This window comes from Pelophylax lessonae, assembly GCF_965119305.1.
Source record: "Pelophylax lessonae genome assembly, chromosome: 8".
NCBI classification, from domain to species: Eukaryota; Metazoa; Chordata; class Amphibia; order Anura; family Ranidae; genus Pelophylax; species Pelophylax lessonae.
Window position 1 is genome coordinate 15,549,577 of NC_138775.1, and position 18,317 is coordinate 15,567,893.

General features: G+C 44.4%; 1 protein-coding gene across 2 annotated transcripts in view; it reads left to right on the forward strand.

The window, feature by feature from the left end:
- Window positions 1-18,317, forward strand: part of SRGAP3 (SLIT-ROBO Rho GTPase activating protein 3) — a 173,215-nt gene that overhangs the window by 103,123 nt on the left and 51,775 nt on the right. For both annotated transcript variants that reach the window (XM_082264941.1, XM_082264942.1), the window contains exons 2-6: window positions 8,270-8,465; window positions 10,287-10,449; window positions 11,675-11,737; window positions 13,530-13,712; window positions 13,980-14,108. In XM_082264941.1, the coding sequence (XP_082121067.1) occupies window positions 8,270-8,465; window positions 10,287-10,449; window positions 11,675-11,737; window positions 13,530-13,712; window positions 13,980-14,108 (734 nt within the window). The remainder of the gene's footprint in view (window positions 1-8,269; window positions 8,466-10,286; window positions 10,450-11,674; window positions 11,738-13,529; window positions 13,713-13,979; window positions 14,109-18,317) is intronic.

Below are 18,317 nucleotides of genomic sequence, written 5' to 3' on the forward strand. Positions count from 1 at the left end.
AGGTCAGTGGGAACAATCAATGTTTCTTACATTGGTGATCAGTGGGAACAATGCTCCTTACTTTGGTGGCCAGTGGCCGTAATTTTCACCTCACAGTGGTGGTCAGAATGTCCTGCTTACAGAAAGCTAATACGATCACTGGTGTAATGCTGATGGCTTTGCCAAGTGGTGTTAGCCTTGGAGATATGAAGGAACCATCAAATTGAAGGTCAATCAGCCACAGCTCAAGGAACCACTAGCATGCTTCAAAAGAACCCTAGCGTTCCATAGAGCCCTGGTCAAGAATGGCTGCTGTAAAAGCCGCAGTGCTCCACAGAGGACATGGACATTGCTCTCCCAAACCCTTGGATATGCTTCCTATCTGCCCATCCTCACCATATAACCGGATTGGTGGAGGAGGAGTCGGATACTGCATTAAAGGGGCCCTCCATACTGATAGTTTGCTTTCAGATACATTGAGTGGATCTACATTATATGAGACGTTAGAGGCCAATAGGCTGGCACTATCTAAAAATAATCAGCACAGGCATTTTTGCAATAAGAAACCTGAAATCAAAGTGATGGCTTGCTGTGTCACATGAGAGATGAATAACATTGTCAGTAATGGGACCTCTATTCCATGTTTCAGTTGCACATAAACACCAAAAACCTCATTAGTGGTGGCTGGCTCCTGGGTTTGTGAGTTGCTGGTTTTATGTAAATAAATATGATTTATATAAATATGGGGGGGGGGGGGGGTCTGTAATCGTATAAAAGGTGAAAACCCCTATCCAAAGGGTTGTTCATGAGTTTTACATACATAGATAACTTCAAAGGGGTTACCAGAGAGGACATTCGGTTGTTCTGAGCTTGGGTTTAGGATCATATCTCAGTGCATGCAATAATACATGGTGCCTTTTTCATGTGCATTGGGGTATATGTATCTCTTTACATGCAAGCTTTCTTGCTCATGTAGAGCTGGAGCATCCACAAGGCAACCTAGGCAGGAGTCAGGGCTCTCTAGATGTCCAAGATGCTCCTGCAGTTATTTTGACGAAACGCGTAGACCAGTACTAAAGTGATGTTATCACCATGCCTAAAAAAGTGCGGCATTCACAGTCTGGCAAGCGGAGAGAGACTGAATAGATCTGATATGATATGCTGGCCTTTGTGACTCCAGTTATCGAATGCTGTGTTTTCATAGTGCTGTGAGCATTTTCCAAACGTGAGCATATTTATATTATTTGATTGCTTCTTTGCATTCTATCTAATTTGGCCAACAATGGTCATTTGTTGAATCTGAGAGATTAAAAGGAATATTTTCTTGGTCTAAAGATCTGGCGTTTGGAATATAACATGTACAATAAGACCTTCAATATTTGTTTCACCAGACCAGAGAATTTTGTTTCTCGTGGTCTGAGAGTCCTTCAGGTGCCTTTTGGTAAACTCCAGGCAGGCTGTCATTGTGCCTTTTACTGAGGAGTGGCTTCCATCTGGCCACTCTACCATACAGGCCTGATTGGTGGGGTGCTGCAGAGATGGTTGTTCTTCTGGAAGGTTCTCCTCTCTCCACAGAGAAACACTGGAGCTCTGTGACCATTGGGTTCTTGGTCACCTCCATGACTAAGGCCCTTCTCACCCGATCACTCAGTTTGGCCAGGGGCCCGCTCTAGGAAGAGTCCTGGTGGTTCCAAACTTCTTCCATTTAGGAATGATGGAGGCCACTGTGCTCATTAGGACCTTCAATGCTGCTGACATTTTCCTGTAGCCTTCCCCAGATCTGTGCCTCCATACAATCCTGTCTCAGAGGTCTACAGACAATTCCTTGGACTTCATGGCTTGGTTTGTGCTCTGACATGCACTGTTAACTGTGGAACCTTATATAGACAGGTGTGTGCCTTTCCAAATCATGTCAAATCAACTTATTTTTTCCACAGGTGGACTCCTATTGACTTGTAGAAACATCTCAAGGATGATCAGTGGAAACAGGAAGCACCTGAGCTCAATTTTGAGTGTCATGGCAAAGGCTGTTGTGATACTTAGGCCCCTTTCACATGGGCTTTCTGACCCGATCCGCCTGTCAGTTTTTTCAGGCGGACCTGATCGGATGCTCCATGCACCGCTATGGAGCAGCGGATGTCAGCGGTGACATGTCCGATGACACCTGCTGTTATCCGATCCGATCCGATCCTGTCTGTGAAATCCAGACTGATGGCAACCCTATTTTCCATCCCAGAGGTGTAACTAGAACCTTCAGGGCCCCGATGCTAGAAACCATGAAGGGCCCCCCGGACCCCTTCCCTTCACCCTGGGGCTCTTCCCACTGATCCTGGGGCCCTTTACTCTCGTTGCGGGGCCCTTTATTACGGTCCCGCAGCTGGACCCTTTCACAAGTTTTGCAGTGGGCCCCCTTCCTGCAATCTTGGGGCCTCCCCACGGTGGTGGAATGCCAGGGCCCTGGTCGCAAGTGTGACCTTTGCGATCCTGGAAGTTCACCCACTGGTGTCAGTAGTTTTTATTTTTTTGGAATTTTAATTGTATTATTTTTTATCATTTTATTTTTATATTTTTACAATGTCACTGACTATGACTCTGTCCATTCAGAAAAGGAAGGAGCTGGTAAATTATATATTTACCGCCCCCTTCCTGGTTCTCTATTGTGACACATCCCCGGCAGCAGCCGACAGGAGAGGGGAGGGAGCACAGTGGGGGGGTGGAGGCAGAACAGTGGGGGGGGGGACCAGGGGAGCACACAGGGGCCCAGAGACAGCAGAACACAAGTGAACTGGATAGGAGGAGTGGCGGGGGCAGCATACAGAGGAACCAATCTCCTCCATTTTCCTCCTGCAGCTACAGGAGGAAAAAGGAGGACAGTGATTTCTCTACATGCTGCCCCCGCCGCCCCTCCTATCCAGGTGTACAGGGGAGCCGCACAGTCCCCCTGGAGCATGGGGCCCGGTTGCAATTGCAGCCCCTGTATTTACGCCCCTGTTCCATCCGTCTGGAGCAGGGGTCTTCAAACTATGGCCCTCCAGTTGTTTGGAACTACAAATCCCATCATGCCTAGTCATATCTGTGAATGTCAGAGTTTTACAATGCCTCATGGGATGTGTAGTTCCGCAACAGCTGAAGGACCGTAGTTTGAGGATCCCTGGTCTGTAGGATCAGATCCGATTAAAACGGACAAGCGTTCTGTTTTCATCCGAGCGGGGCTCTGACAGCTCTGTCTCTACACAGTAAGCAGAGACAAAGCTGTCATCCGCCTGCTCAGCGGGGATCGGCGGATCGATCACCCGCTGAGTAAAACTGAGTCTGCCGGGCGGAAAGCCCCTATGAAAGGACCCCTTTTGTACATGGGATTTTTTTCGTTATTTTTTATTTGTAATACATTTGCAAAGATTGCAGACAAACTTCTTTCATGTTGTCATTATGGGGGATTGTTTGTAGAATTTTGAGGAAAATAATGAATTTAATCCATTTTGGAATAAGGCTGTAACATAACAAAATGTGGAAAAAGTGCAGCGCTGTGAATACTTTCCGGATGCGCTCTATGTGTTGTAGGCAGTTGGTGACTGATGGGGCCATGGCAATGCAGACAATGCAAATGGTGCAACTTCTCCATGCCTAGTGCAGTCCTTATCAACGTCCATCGAAGGGATGGTACCTTCAATATGTAACGAAGGCGGCTACCTTTTCCTAGGACCCCATTGTTCCCATATTTATCTTCATGCTTGTGTTTTACCGTTGATGCGCATTTTGATGTGTTTTTATGTGAACTGAACTTGTTAGTTAGGTTAGCGGAAAACTATTGAAAACCATGAACATGTCAAATGCATCTTCAAGCAGGAAAATCAATCCCCAGTGTAGCATGCGTTGCAGCACAAATGTTTGTGCTTTTGCTTTTTTTTGATTTACGTTGCACATTGAGAGATCTGATGGCTTGCATGTACAATTCAAACCCTTCCTGCAGTAAAAGCCATGTGTTACGCCGCAGGCAATTGCACAGATGTGATGGGACCATAAATAGCAGTTCCTGGAAGAGTGAGAACAGTCCGTGAATTGGTGAATTTATGCAAAAGAAATGGCGCCTCCTATTTGGGCTACTTGGTGATCGCTAAGCTGCCGCCATCAATTTTGGGAATCCCCAAAGTAAATGGTTAAGAGATTAAATTTGAGGCGCTGCGTGGTCACTAAAAGTGACTAAAATAAAACAAAAATCATCCAAACTTGATAGATGAGTGCAATAGACCAAAAAAAAAATGTTTTTGTGAATATTTTTAAATTCTATATGGAAATTATACACTTATACAATTATACTGCGCTTTTTAATTTTTACCTACAGGTAAGCCTATAATAAGACTTACCTGTAGGTAAAATGAATATCTCCTAAATCTGGTTTAGGAGATATTCGCCCTGCATGCAGCCGCTGACACCAGCGGCGAATGCTCTCTGAAGGTCTGGCGGAGATATTCGCCCTGCATGCAGCACCAGCGGCGCATGCGCTCTGAAGGTCTGGCGGACCTTCAGAGCTCCTTGCCGGTTCCTTGCCAGAAAGCGAACTCCTGCACGCATGCACGGGAGTGACGTCATCGCGTCTCCGGCCACTCACAGCACCGGAGCCGCCGAACCCGGAAGAGACGCAGAGGGAAGATGTCAGCTGCCTCAGCGGTGTCCGGGCGAAGGTATCTGGGCTGCGTTCTAAGGTACTTCAAAATGTGCTAGTATGCGATGCATACTAGCTCATTATGCCATTGTCCTGCAGGGTTTGGTTTTTTTTGCTTTTGTTTTTTCGAGGATACAACCGCTTTAGACTCGGCCCACACTAGCGCGACTTGTCAGGCGCCGTGTCAGCCTGACAAGTCGCGCTCCCTCGCAGTCCATTGACCGCTACAGGACCCGTTCTAATAGGAGCGACAGAAGTCGCTCCGACTTAGAAAAAGGGTCCTGTACTACTTCGGGGTGACCTCGGAGCGACTTGCATAGACTTCCATTATGTGAAGTCCATGCAAGTCGCTCCGAAGTCGTGGTGCATGGGAATGCACAAGTTGCCCCCGAAGTAGTACAGAGTCGTGTCGCCTTAGTGTGAACCGACTCTTAACCACTTCTGGACTGGAAGATTTGCCCCCTTAATGGCCAGGCCATTTTTTGCGATCCAGCATTGCGTTACTTTAACGGATTATTGCGTGGCCATGCAACGTTGTACGCAAATAAAATTGATGTCCTTTTTTTCCCCACAAACAGAGCTTTCTTTTTGTGGTAATTGATCACCTGTACGATTTTTATTTTTTGCGCTATAAACAAAAAAATAGCGACAATTCTGAAAAAAACAAAAAAAAAAAACAATATTTCTCACTTTCTGCTATATAACATTCCCAATTAAAAAAAAATGTAAAAATATTGTTTTTTTTTTTTTTTTTTTCAGAATCGTCGCTATTTTTTATTTATAGTGCAAAAAATAAAAATTGCAGAGGTGATCAAATAACACCAAAGAAAGCTCTATTTGTGGGAAAAAAGGACACCAATTTTATTTGGGTACAGCGTCGCACGACCGCGCAATTGTCAGTTAAAGTAACGCAGTGCCGAATCGCAAAAAATGGCCTGGTCATTAAGGGGGAAAATATTCCGGTCCAGAAGTGGTTAAAGAAAGACTTTGGATATGGATAGGTGGAGGTGTGGCGCAGGGAACCAATCCAACGCTTCATCTAGAGAAAGCGGAATTGTTCCCTGGTTGGGGCGTCATGGAAAGGACAGAAAATCTTGGACCCGCGCAATGATTTTCCATTTTTAATTTGAGTTGCACTTGAATTGGGAAAGCTCGCCATGGCATTGTGACGTGTGTGGGTGCCAACTAGGAAAATATAAGAGCGAGTTTATTGGGAATAATTGTAGTGAAGATGTTTACAGCCTGACTGAAATGTGATTGCGAGGGGTGTAATTATGGTGGCGTCCTCGTGAAGTATAATGGGCGAGGCCGACAGTCAGATAGATCGACCATCGCTGTGCTGTGCCGAATCGCAAAAAATGGCCTGGTCATTAAGGGGGAAATTCTTCTGGTCCAGTATTGGTTTAGGATGGCTTTTTAATGGTAAAAGATGGCACTTTTCTGGGAAATTATACTTTTTTTATATATTTTTATATTATTATATTTATATTAAATCAAGATTTCAATCAAGTATGTTTGCAATGTTGCTGAAAGTCCACTTGCTGACTACCCTATAGCAGTTTTCAGTGACGGCTGGTGCTCTATGGGTCGGGGGAGGCGGCAGACGGACCGCACCATAACCCCACCCCCCTCCCAAACCACATCAGGCCATACACCATAACCCCCCCAGGACCACAGCAGGACCCCGGCTCACTCACCCTGCCTGGACATCTGCAGCAGCAGCAGCAAACGGCAGTGGCGGCTTCGGCTTCTTCCCCCTCAGTCTTCTGCGTCTCCTCCCTCCTCCTCCATGCCTAATGGCATGGCTTCTCCTTTTGGCCAATCAGGAAACTGGTCTCAGAACGCGCTTCCTGATTGGCCAGGAGGAGGATCCGTGTGACAATAGCTAATATTCATTCGCTATTGTCACACAACTGGGTGGGCTTGGGGCGCAGTACTCTGCGCCCCGAGCCCATCCTTTTTTTTAGCCTATTAGAGCCTCTGGCTCTAATCACATGGTTAAAAAAAAATAAAGCCCCATTGCACTCCATGTGTCCGGCTCCCTGCATGTAGATTAGGGGGCCAGATGCATGGATGGGGGGGCGCCCCTGTGCCCCCAATGCACCAGCCGCCACTGGCAGTTTTACTGCTCTAGGGCGGCAGCTGCATGCAGGATCACGTGTATATGTATATATATATATATATATATATATATATATATATATATATACGTGATCCTGCACTTCCGGGTATTGCACCCCGCCAGCAGCTCACTACCACTGTGATTATGCATAGAGGGAGCCAATCAGTAACGCAGTGCCAAATCGCAAAAAGTGGCCTGGTCATTAAAGGGGGAAAATCTTCCGGTCCAGTAGTGGTTAAGGATGGCTTTTTAATGGTAACAGATGGCACTTTTCGCGAAATAATACTTTTTCTATATATTATTATATTATATAAAGAATTCATTCATGTAGATTTGCAATGTTGCTGAAAGTCAACTTGCTAACTACCCTCTTACAGTTTTACTGCTACAAGGCGGCGGCTGCGTGCAGGATCACGTATATATATATATATATATATATATATATATACACGTGACCCTGCACTTCTGGGTATTGCACCCCGTCAGCAGCTCCTGCTGTGAATATGCACAGGGAGAGCCAATCAGTAACGCAGTGCTGGATCGCAAAAAAATGGCCTGGTCATTAATGGATAACTCCACTTTCGTGGGGAAAAAAATAGCAAATAAAGAAAAAACAATATAGCGTATACAATTGCGACACAAATCATATTGTAATTGAATGATATTAAAAATGACCTTTCCTTTTCAATCTGCAGCTGCTGTAATTTTCTGAAAATGCAATATGGCCGCCTGGAGCTGTTCTGTACACAGAATGTATACTGACCACACCCCCCAGAAACATCATTTCCTGCTTGTGTGATTGGCTCACCAATTTTCCCAGAAGTCTGCACTAAGATACAAGTCAGATTTCTGGCATCCCCTGCAACATAAATGTCATTTTTTATTGGTGAGATATTCCCAATAGGAACACGTCTAAAGGGATGCAGGCCCAGCAGATTTCCTCATTAGAGCCCTGCAGCTGCCACAGCTGATAGATAATTATGAAACCACTCCCATTAGACCCACTCAGCACAGAGGAACAAACAATGATTTCTTCAGAATAACAAAAGGTAGAAATCTGCAACAAAGTTTGTTATAATCCCTGCAATGTATAGAAATCACCCAGAGGTGAATGTTTTTTTTTTTTTTTTGTAAATTCTTTATTTATAGTAGGTAAACAAGGCAAACATTACAGTCAGAAGCGAATACAGAAATCATGGGGGGGGGGGGGATGTTTTTTTCTCAACAAAAGTGGAGTTACGCTTTAAGGGGGTCCAGAAGTGGTTAAATAGTTTGTGACTGTGAGGAGATGGAGGATTTGGCATTGGGAAAGGATCCTGGAACAGATCTCCGCCAGGCGCCTCTGACATTGAAAACGTTTGGCGTTCGGTATAATTAGATGACCTATTTCTCGGGGCTTCATTTTTTTTTTTTTTTTATATTCGTTTTCTGCCAGCTCTGTAGATGAATGTTGTGACTTTGGGCCGATGGCTGTAACGTCCCCTGTCTCCGCCGTGTCTTTGCAGAGATCCGCAGTCAGCTGGTGGAGCAGTTCAAGTGCCTGGAGCAGCAGTCGGAGTCGCGGTTGGCTCTCCTCCAGGACCTGCAGGAGTTCTTCCGCAGGAAAGCCGAGATCGAGCTGGAATACTCCCGGAGCCTGGACAAGCTGGCCGAGAGGTTCTCCTCCAAAATCCGCACCACCCGGGAGCAGCACCACTTCAAGTAAGATTGTGCCGGCCGTCCGGGGCCCGTCTGAGACGTGCAGAATCACTACACCACATTTATCCGGTTCCTGACCGCCCGCCACCTATTGTGTGCTGCGCAAATCGACGTAGGTATATGTCGGTCGCAAGCAGGCAGCTAGGGGGCGAGCGCGTGCCGCCGGTGCGCTCCCGCCCCCCACTTGGCAGCGGGGAAGCCGATGCACGGGGCAGGCGGCTCCGATTGTCGCCTGACACCCGCGATCGCTCCCCGCTGAGAGAGAAGAAAGGTCAGCTGTTCTAAAAACAGCCTACCGTTCTTCTCCCTGGAATGATCATAGAGCGCCTGTGATCCTTCTATATAGGATCACAGGTCTCTATGGTAATTTTACAAGCCCAACCCCCATACAGTTAGAAACACTCCCCTAGACTCACATTTAACCCCTTGATCACCCATAATGTTAACCCTTTCCCTGCCAGTGTCATTATTACAGTAACAGTGCATATTTTTAGCACTGATTACTGTAGTAATGTCACTGGTACCCAAAAGTGTCAAAAATGTCGGTCAAGGGTCTGATCTGTCCACCACAATGTCGCAGTCTCGCTAAAAATCACAGATCGCTGTCATTAATAGTAAAAAAAAAAAAAACAATAAAAATGACATAAATCTTTCCCGTAGTTAGTAGACGCAATAACTTTTATTGCGATTTTTTTTTTTTTTACCAAAAATATGTAGCAGAAAACCTAAAATGGCCTAAAATGTAAAAGAATTTCGATTTTTAATTCTTAGGAATAGGACCTCATTGGCTGCTGCCGCTTATCCTAGCTAAAACAAGGCTTAGGATTAGGACCCCATTGGCTACTGCCGCTGCTCCTGGCCGACACAAAGCTGAGGAATAGGACCCCATTGGCTACTGCCGCTGCTCCTGGCCGACACAAAGCTTAGGAATAGGACCCCATTGGCTGCTGCTGATGCTCCTGGCCGACACAAGGCTTAGGAATAGGACCCCATTGGCTACTGCCGCTGCTCCTGGCCCACACAAAGCTTAGGATAAGGACCCCATTGGCTGCTGCCGATGCTCCTGGTCGACACAAGGCTGAGGAATAGGACCCCATTGGCTGCTGATGATGCCCCTGGCCGACACAAAGCATAGGTAAAGCACCCCATTGGCTACTGCAGCTGCTCCTGGCCGACACAAGGCTGAGGAATAGCACCCCATTGGCTGCTGCCGCTGCTCCTGGCCGACACAAAGCTTAGGAATAGGACCCCATTGGATGCTGATGATGCCCCTGGCCGACACAAGGCTTAGGAATAGGACCCCATTGGCTACTGCTGCTGCTCCTGGCTCACACAAAGCTTAGGATAAGGACCCCATTGGCTGCTGCCGATGCTCCTGGCCGACACAAGGCTGAGGAATAGGACCCCATTGGCTGCTGATGATGCCCCTGGCCGACACAAAGCTTAGGTATAGCACCCCATTGGCTACTGCAGCTGCTTCTGGCCGAAACAAGGCTGAGGAATAGCACCCCATTGGCTGCTGCCGCTGCTCCTGGCTGACATGATAATATTAGTAATGTCTAATAAGCGGCTTTCAATCTGAATGTGTCAATGATGCGCCGGTGCCACACACGCCCCCTGTACATCAATGACTTCAGACTGACAGAGCCGCTGATTGGACGTTGCTGATACTGACATGTCAGCCAGGAGCAGCGGGGGCAGCCAATGGGATCCTATTCATAAGCCTTGTGTCCTGGGAACACCAATTCCTAAGCTTGTATAGGGAGTATTTATCTCAGAGAGCACTGAGCTTGGGTTGTCTCTTTAATCATTGGTCTTTTTCAGGAAGGATCAGCATCTACTGTCCCCGGTGAACTGCTGGTATTTGGTTCTGGCCCAGACACGGCGGGAAAGTAAAGACCACGCCACCTTGAATGACATCTTCCTCAACAACGTCATTGTCCGCCTGTCACATATCAGCGAGGATGTGATCCGTCTCTTCAAAAAGGTGAGCCGGTCCCCATGTGCATCTGTCACAGATGGATTATCTGGAGTATATTGGGAGGGGGAAGGGAAAGACAATGAAGAACTGATCATTTTATGTCAGAACTCGGCTGACATAGGAAGTAGAGGTGCCCATTGGGCATTGGGAACCTCTCCCGAGGACCCAGCTGTCAGCAGCTGTCCATGTGTAATGTGCCCGCCTGGGCTGCCAATTCCACAGCCAGGTCCTGGGAGCTCTGACAGCATCTACTGCGTGAATGAAGGCTGCAAACAGGCTGCAGGTTCCATTCATAAACCAGTGCTTATATGCTAATAAAAGTATTAACCTTATAGTTACAGTGCTAATGGTAAGTTTAAGCAAATTATGATATAATAATGAATTAATTTAATTTTCCATTAGCAATAAGACACTTCAGATCTCAGATCAGCCCCAATGCATGCACTTCAGACCTCAGATCAGCCCCAATGCATGCACTGCAGACCTCAGATCAGACTCAATAAATGCACGTCAGACCCCAGTTCAACCCAAATGCATGCACTTCAGACCTCAGATCAGCCCCAATGCAAGCACTTCAGACCTCAGATCAGCCCCAATGCAAGCACTACAGACCTCAGATCAGCCCCAATGCATGCAGTGCAGACCTCAGTTCAGCCCAAATGCATGCACTTCAGACCTCAGATCAGCCCCAATGCATGCACTTCAGACCTCAGATCAGACCCAATGCAAGCACTACAGACTTCAAATTAGCCCCAAATGCATGCACTGTAGACCTGAGATCAGCCCCAATGCATGCACTTCAGACCTCAGATTAGCCCCAATGCATGCACTTCAGACCTCAGATCAGCCCCAATGCATGCACTTCAGATTTCAGATCAGCCCCAATGCATGCACTTCAGACTTTAATTTAGCCCCAAATGCATGCACTTCAGACCTCAGATCAGCCCCAATGCATGCACTGCAAACCCCAGAACAGTCCTAAATCCTGTATATTTAGACATACAGGGCACCCCTTATGCAGACAGGCTTCCTCAGCACAGCAGGCTGCCATCATCAACTACATGCAGGCTCTCAGTGACATCAGGGAGGTGGGCAGGGCCAAGCTTTATATTTGACAGCCAAAATGCCATCATATGCCCACCCAGGCTTGTGTCTCGGGGGGTTAGACCCTCTGTATTCTTTTTATCCTTCTGTCTTGATACAGTTGTAATTGTAAATCCATCTTTTACAGAGTAAGGACATCGGGCTGCAGATGCATGAAGAACTGGCGAAGGTCACCAATGAACTTTATACTGTGAGTGGAATCCAGTGTAAGGAGTCCTGTATGGATATTTCAGGAATGTTGGTGGATACCATTGGACTTCACCACTTATTGTGATGTTATATTTCTCTGGGACTGAGGTGATGAGTTCTTGGTGTCCCATCATAGGGAACTAAAAATCTGGCAGGGTGGATGAGCCCCATTGTACTGGGTGCAGCAAGTGGCCAAAGCTGGGGACCCAGGGGAGGACCTCTCACTGCTGGTACCCTTAATGGGAAGAAGAACTTGTCCACATCAGTTTTGGGTGGACAGACTGTATTTTCTCTGTACCGCTCTTCAGTGATCCTGTGACGTGTCACACCGACATTTTATCAATAACCTTAAAATGAATGACAGATAATGGGTGTTCACTCATTACCCTCCAGCACCGGGTGTAATCATGTTTTCTTTGTAAATATATACTGTTTATACACTATGAGAGCAAAGGTTTGAGACACCTGACCATCATTAGACAAGTTTGGGTACCTCATTCCAAAACCATGGTCATTAATATGGAGTTGGCCCTCATGGCCATTGATATGGAGTTGGCCCACGTGGCCATTGATATGGAGTTGGCCCACGTGGCCATTAATATGGATTTGGCCCACGTGGCCATTAATATGGAGTTGGCCCACGTGGCCATTAATATGGAGTTGGCTCACGTGGCCATTAATATGGAGTTGGCCCACGTGGCCATTAATATGGAGGTTGCCCACGTGGCCATTAATATGGAGGTTGCCCCCGTGGCCATTAATATGGAGGTGGCCCACGTGGCCATTAATATGGAGTTGGCCCACATGGCCATTAATATGGAGTTGGCCCACATAGCCATTAATATGGAGGTTGCCCCCGTGGCCATTAATATGGAGGTTGCCCCCGTGGCCATTAATATGGAGGTGGCCCACGTGGCCATTAATATGGAGTTGGCCCACATGGCCATTAATATGGAGTTGGCCCACATGGCCATTAATATGGATTTGGCCCACGTGGCCATTAATATGGAGTTGGCCCACGTGGCTATTAATATGGAGTTGGCCCACGTGGCCATTAATATGGAGTTGGCCCACGTGGCCATTAATATGGAGTTGGCCCACATGGCCATTAATATGGAGTTGGCCCACATGGCCATTAATATGGAGTTGGCCTCCCTTTGGGGCTCTAACATCCTCAACTCTTCTGGGAAGACTGTCCCACAAGATTATGTAGTGCCTGGGGGAATTCGTGCCCATTTTTGAGGTCATGTTGGATGAGAAGACCTGGTTTGGCATTCCAATCCATCCCATAGGTGTTCTGTAGGGTGGAGGTCAGGGCTCTGTGAAGGACACTCCAGTTCTTCTATACCAAACTAGTCACACAAAGTCTTTATGGAGCTGGCTTTGTACACAGGAACAGAAAAGAGTCTTCACCAAACTGTTACCACAAAGTTGGAAGAGCACAATTGTCTACAATGTCTTTGTATGATGTAGTATTATTAGTACCTTTTACTGGAAACACCTGAACTGAGACATTTGGAGGTGGTCCATATACTGTTGGCCTTAGAGTAAGCATGATTGTTAGGTTTCCACATGAATTTCATGAATGAGTGTCCAAATTTTCAGATGCCATGGTTTCATTCGTTTCCATGCACCCTATATATGAAACGGAGTTCATGAGAATGAATACAAACGTGGCATTTGATGGTTCAGTGCCTTCATCTCTCTTTGGAAATAAGATCTGTAGGATGACCTTTTATATGGGCCAGTTGTATCACTAAATCCCTCACCCTTGTTTCTTGACTTATGTGCAGGTGATGAAGACGTACCACATGTATCATGCAGAAAGCATCAACGCAGAGAGCAAGCTGAAGGATGCCGAAAAGCAGGAGGAGAAACAGTTTAGTAAATCGGACTTTGGGCCCAATGCCCTGCGGCACGAAGACCGAGCGCAGAGGCGGAGCTCTGTGAAGAAGATTGAGAAGATGAAGGAAAAGGTAATGGTGCAGTTTTAGATATTGATGGGTAAAAATTGTTACCAAACATTAGCTATAAAAGTCATCACCAGGGATTAATTACTGGTCTGTGATCTCTCACAGACCTAATGAAAGTGCAGTAACCCACCAACCTGAAGAGTTATCTTTAGTCTTTTATTTCTGAGCCTAAAAACCTGATTGCAGGTCACTGTCTTTGACATTCTGTTAAAACTCTGCATGTGCTGACATAATCTTTGCCCACTATTAAATCTTCCTGCCTATTTCCAGCGGCAAGCCAAGTACTCAGAGAACAAGCTGAAGTGCACCAAGGCCAGGAACGAGTACCTGCTAAACTTGGCAGCAACTAATGGTTGCATCAGCAAGTACTACATCCATGACGTGTCGGACCTCATAGACGTAAGTGAACTCCATGATGTGTCCAAGCTCATAGATATTAGTGAACTCCATGATGTGCTCAACTCCATGGATGTAAATAAACTCCATGATGTGTTCAATCTCATACACGTAAGGGAACTCCATGACGTGTCCAAGCTCATAGATGTAAGAAAACTTCATGATGTGTCTATTCTCATAGATATTAGTGAACTCCGTGATGTGTCCAATCTCATAGATATTAGTGAACTCCGTGACGTGTCCAATCTCATAGATATTAGTGAACTCTATGATGTGTCCAATCTCATTGATATTAGTGAACTTCATGACGTGTCCAATCTCGTAGATCTTAGTGAACTCCATGATATGTTCAACCTCATAGACCTAAATGAACTCCATGAAGTGTCCAATCTCATAGATGTAAGTGAACTCCATGACGTGTCCAAGCTCTTAGATATTAGTAAAAAAACTAGAAGGAGGGATGGCGCATAGAGGTGGTGTATATAGCTGGACTCCACAGGATAAGAAAACAGTCAATGGGGATAAGCCCGGCGTGTGCGTCGGCCGTAACACACAACCGCCGGACCTCACGTCACTTCCGGGAACCGCGTCACACCAATGTCAATCAGCCATGCCTGGAACAGAGCAAGCCTTAGATATTAGATCTAAGATATTAGATTGTGTCTTAGATATTAGTGAACTCCATGACATTTCCAGTCTCATAGACGTAAATTAACTCTATGATGTGTCCAATCTCATTGATATCAGTGAACTCCATGACGTGTCCAATCTCATAAACATAAGCGAACTCCTCGATGTATCCAAGCTGATAGATATAAGTGAACTCCACGACATGTCCAAGCTCAGAGATATTAGTGAATTCCATGATGTGTCCAATCTCATAGATATTAGTGAACTTCATGATGTGTCCACTCTCATAGATACAGTATTAGTGAATTCCATGACGTGTCCAATCACAATGATATTAGTGAACTCCATGATGTGTCTAATCTCATAGATATTGGTGAACTCCATGATATTGTCAACCTCATAGACGTAAATGTACTCTGTGACATGTCGAAGCTATTAAATATAAGTGAATTCCATGACGTGTCCGACCTCATAGACATAAGTGATCGGGGCTCTCTGATATGCAGTGCAGATGTTGAACTATATGGCATTTAAGAGGATGCCATGCGATGCGATTTTGATGCAGGCAAAAAAGGGTCCACATTTGCACCAAAATGTTGTAGGACCCTTTTTTCCACCTAAATCTTATCGCATAAGTGTGAACACTCATGCGATGCAATTCTGACAAGCATTGCATTGTGGGGAAGTCGGAGTTGCTAAAAACGCTGAAAAATGCTGAAAAACGCCAATGCAAAAAAGCTAAAAAACGCAGAAAAATTCAGTACAAAGCTACTGCCGTTTTTATAATGTCCCGTGTGCATAAGGCCTTAAAGAAATGACCGGCGTTCATACAGTTCGTAAAAACCTCCTGCATTGTGGTATAGCCAGCAATTTGCTAATATGAAATGTCATTCCAGGCATGTCCATTGTACCAGAGCAATAAAATATGAATCCAATAAGCCCGTAGTTTTGGGGTGAAATGCCCCCCCCCCTGCATTGGCCATTGTCTCACTGCTCGGGGGAGCAGATGGCTCCATGTCTTATCTCATCTCCCTAATTACCTCCGGCACACAGAGGAGGGCAGGCGGCAAGGGGCAGACCCAGGTGTGCCTGGCAGATACCGATCTGTGTGCCGCAGGGACCTCTGGATCAGCCTGACACAGATGTGACTCCGTCCGTCTCCGAGCGCAGAAAATGACTCCCCCAACACTATTTATCACCTATGGCTGTGTCACCCGGACTGGATGACCATAAAAATCCCTGAAATGATTGTTATAATATAAAATATATTTACCCCCGAGAATTGTATTCTCTACAAATAGATTTTATTTTTTTTGCTGTATGAGAAATGATATTGTATTGTACCTGTACTGTCTCCCCTCATATTATAAAGCGCTGCGTAAACTGTCGGCGCTATATAAATCCTGTATAATAATAATGCGAGGGGTTGGGTTGAGGAGCCAAAAAAAATCCTCCATCAAACCATCGAAAAATACAGTGCAGCCTTCTAACCCACTTCAGCTCTGGAAGATTTACCCCCCTTAACGACCAGACCATTTTTTGCTATACGGGACTTCGTTACTGTAACCAGTTCTGGACCGGAAGGATTTGCCCCCTTAATGACCAGGCCATATTTTGCGATTCAGCACTGCGTTAAACTGACAATTGCGCGGTCGTGCAATTTGTAACTAAATAAAATCGATGTCCTTTTTCCCACAAGTAGAGATTTTTTTTTGGTGGTATTTTATTTTTTGCGCTATAAACAAAAACAAAAAAAAACAGCGACATTTCTGAAAAAAAATATATATATAATTTTTACTTTCTGCTATATAACATTCCCAATACAAAAAAAAAATAAAAATCAAAAATGTTCACCCTTTTAGGCCAATTTGTATTCTGCTACATATTTTTGGTAAAAAAAAAATCCCAATAACTGTATATTGATTGGTTTTCGAAAAAGTTATCGCGTCTACAAACTAGGGGAAAGATTGTTGATTTTCACATTTTTTTTAATTGGGAATGTTAAAAAAGGACCAACAATTCTGAAAAAAAGAAATATTTTTTACTTTCTGCTATAAAACATTCCAATACAAAAAAAAAAAAAATATATTTTCACCCTTTTAGGCCAATTTGTATTCTGCTACATATTATTGATAAAAAAATAAATCCCAATAAGTGTATATTGATTAGTTTGCACACAAGTTATCGCATCTACAAACTAGGGGATAGATATTTGATTGTTTACTTTTTTTTTGGGGGGGGGAATGTTATAAAAAAAGAGCGACAATTCTGAAAAAATATATATTTTTTACTTTCTGCTGTATAACATTCCCAATACAAAAAAAAAATTAAAAATCAAAAAATTTCACCCTTTTAGGCCAATTTGTATACTGCTACATATTTTTGGTAAAAAAAAAAATCCCAATAAGTGTATATTGATTGGTTTGCGCACAAGTTATCGCGTCTACAAACTAGGGGAAAGATATTTGATTTTTGGGGGGGGGGGGGGGGGAATGTTATAAAAAAGAGCGACAATTCTGAAAAAATATATATTTTTTACTTTCTGCTATATAACTCCCTATAAAAAAAAAAAAAAATTAAAAACCAAAAGTTTTCATAATTTTAGGCCAATTTGTATTCCGCTACATATTTTTGGTAAAAAAAAAAAAAAAATCCCAATAAGTGTATATTGATTGGTTTTCGAAAAAGCTATCGCGTCTACAAACTAGGGGAAAGATTGTTGATTTTTACATTTTTTTATTGGGAATGTTAAAAAAGGACCAACAATTCTGAAAAAAAAAAGAAATATTTCTTACTTTCTGCTATAAAACATTCCAATACAAAAAAAAATTAAAATTTTCACCCTTTTAGGCCAATTTGTATACTGCTACATATTTTTGGTAAAAATAAAATCCCAATAAGAGTATATTGATTGGTTTGCGCACAAGTTATCGCGTCTACAAACTAGGGGAAAGATATTTGATTTTTACTTTTTTTTTGGGGGGGGGGGGGGATGTTATAAAAAAAGAGCGAAAATTCTGAAAAAATATATATTTTTTTACTTTCTGCTATATAACTTTCCCTATAAAAAAAAAAATTAAAAATTAAAAACCCAAAATTTTCATCATTTTAGGCCAATTTGTATTCTGCTACATATTTTTGGTAAAAATAAAATCCCAATAAGTGTATATTGATTGGTTTGCGAAAAAGTTATCACATCTACAAACTACGGGAAAGATTTATGCTATTTTTATTTTTTTACTAGTAATGGCGGTGATCAGCATTTTCTTTTTTTTTTTTTGCGGGACTGCGACTTAGCAGCGGACAGATCGGACCTCTAACTGAGATTTTTGACACTTTTGCAGGGACCAGTGACATCACTACAGTGCTAAAAATATGTACTGTTGCTGTAATAATGACACTGGCAGGGAAGGGGTTAACACCAGGGGTGATCAAAGGGTTAAATATGTCCCTAGGGGGTGTTTTCTAACTGTGTGGGGGATGGGCTTTCTGCATGAACAAAGAGACCTATGTTCCTAAATAAGAGGAACACAGGATCTCTGTTCATTGCTGACAGAACAGCGGTCTGCTGTGTTTACAATG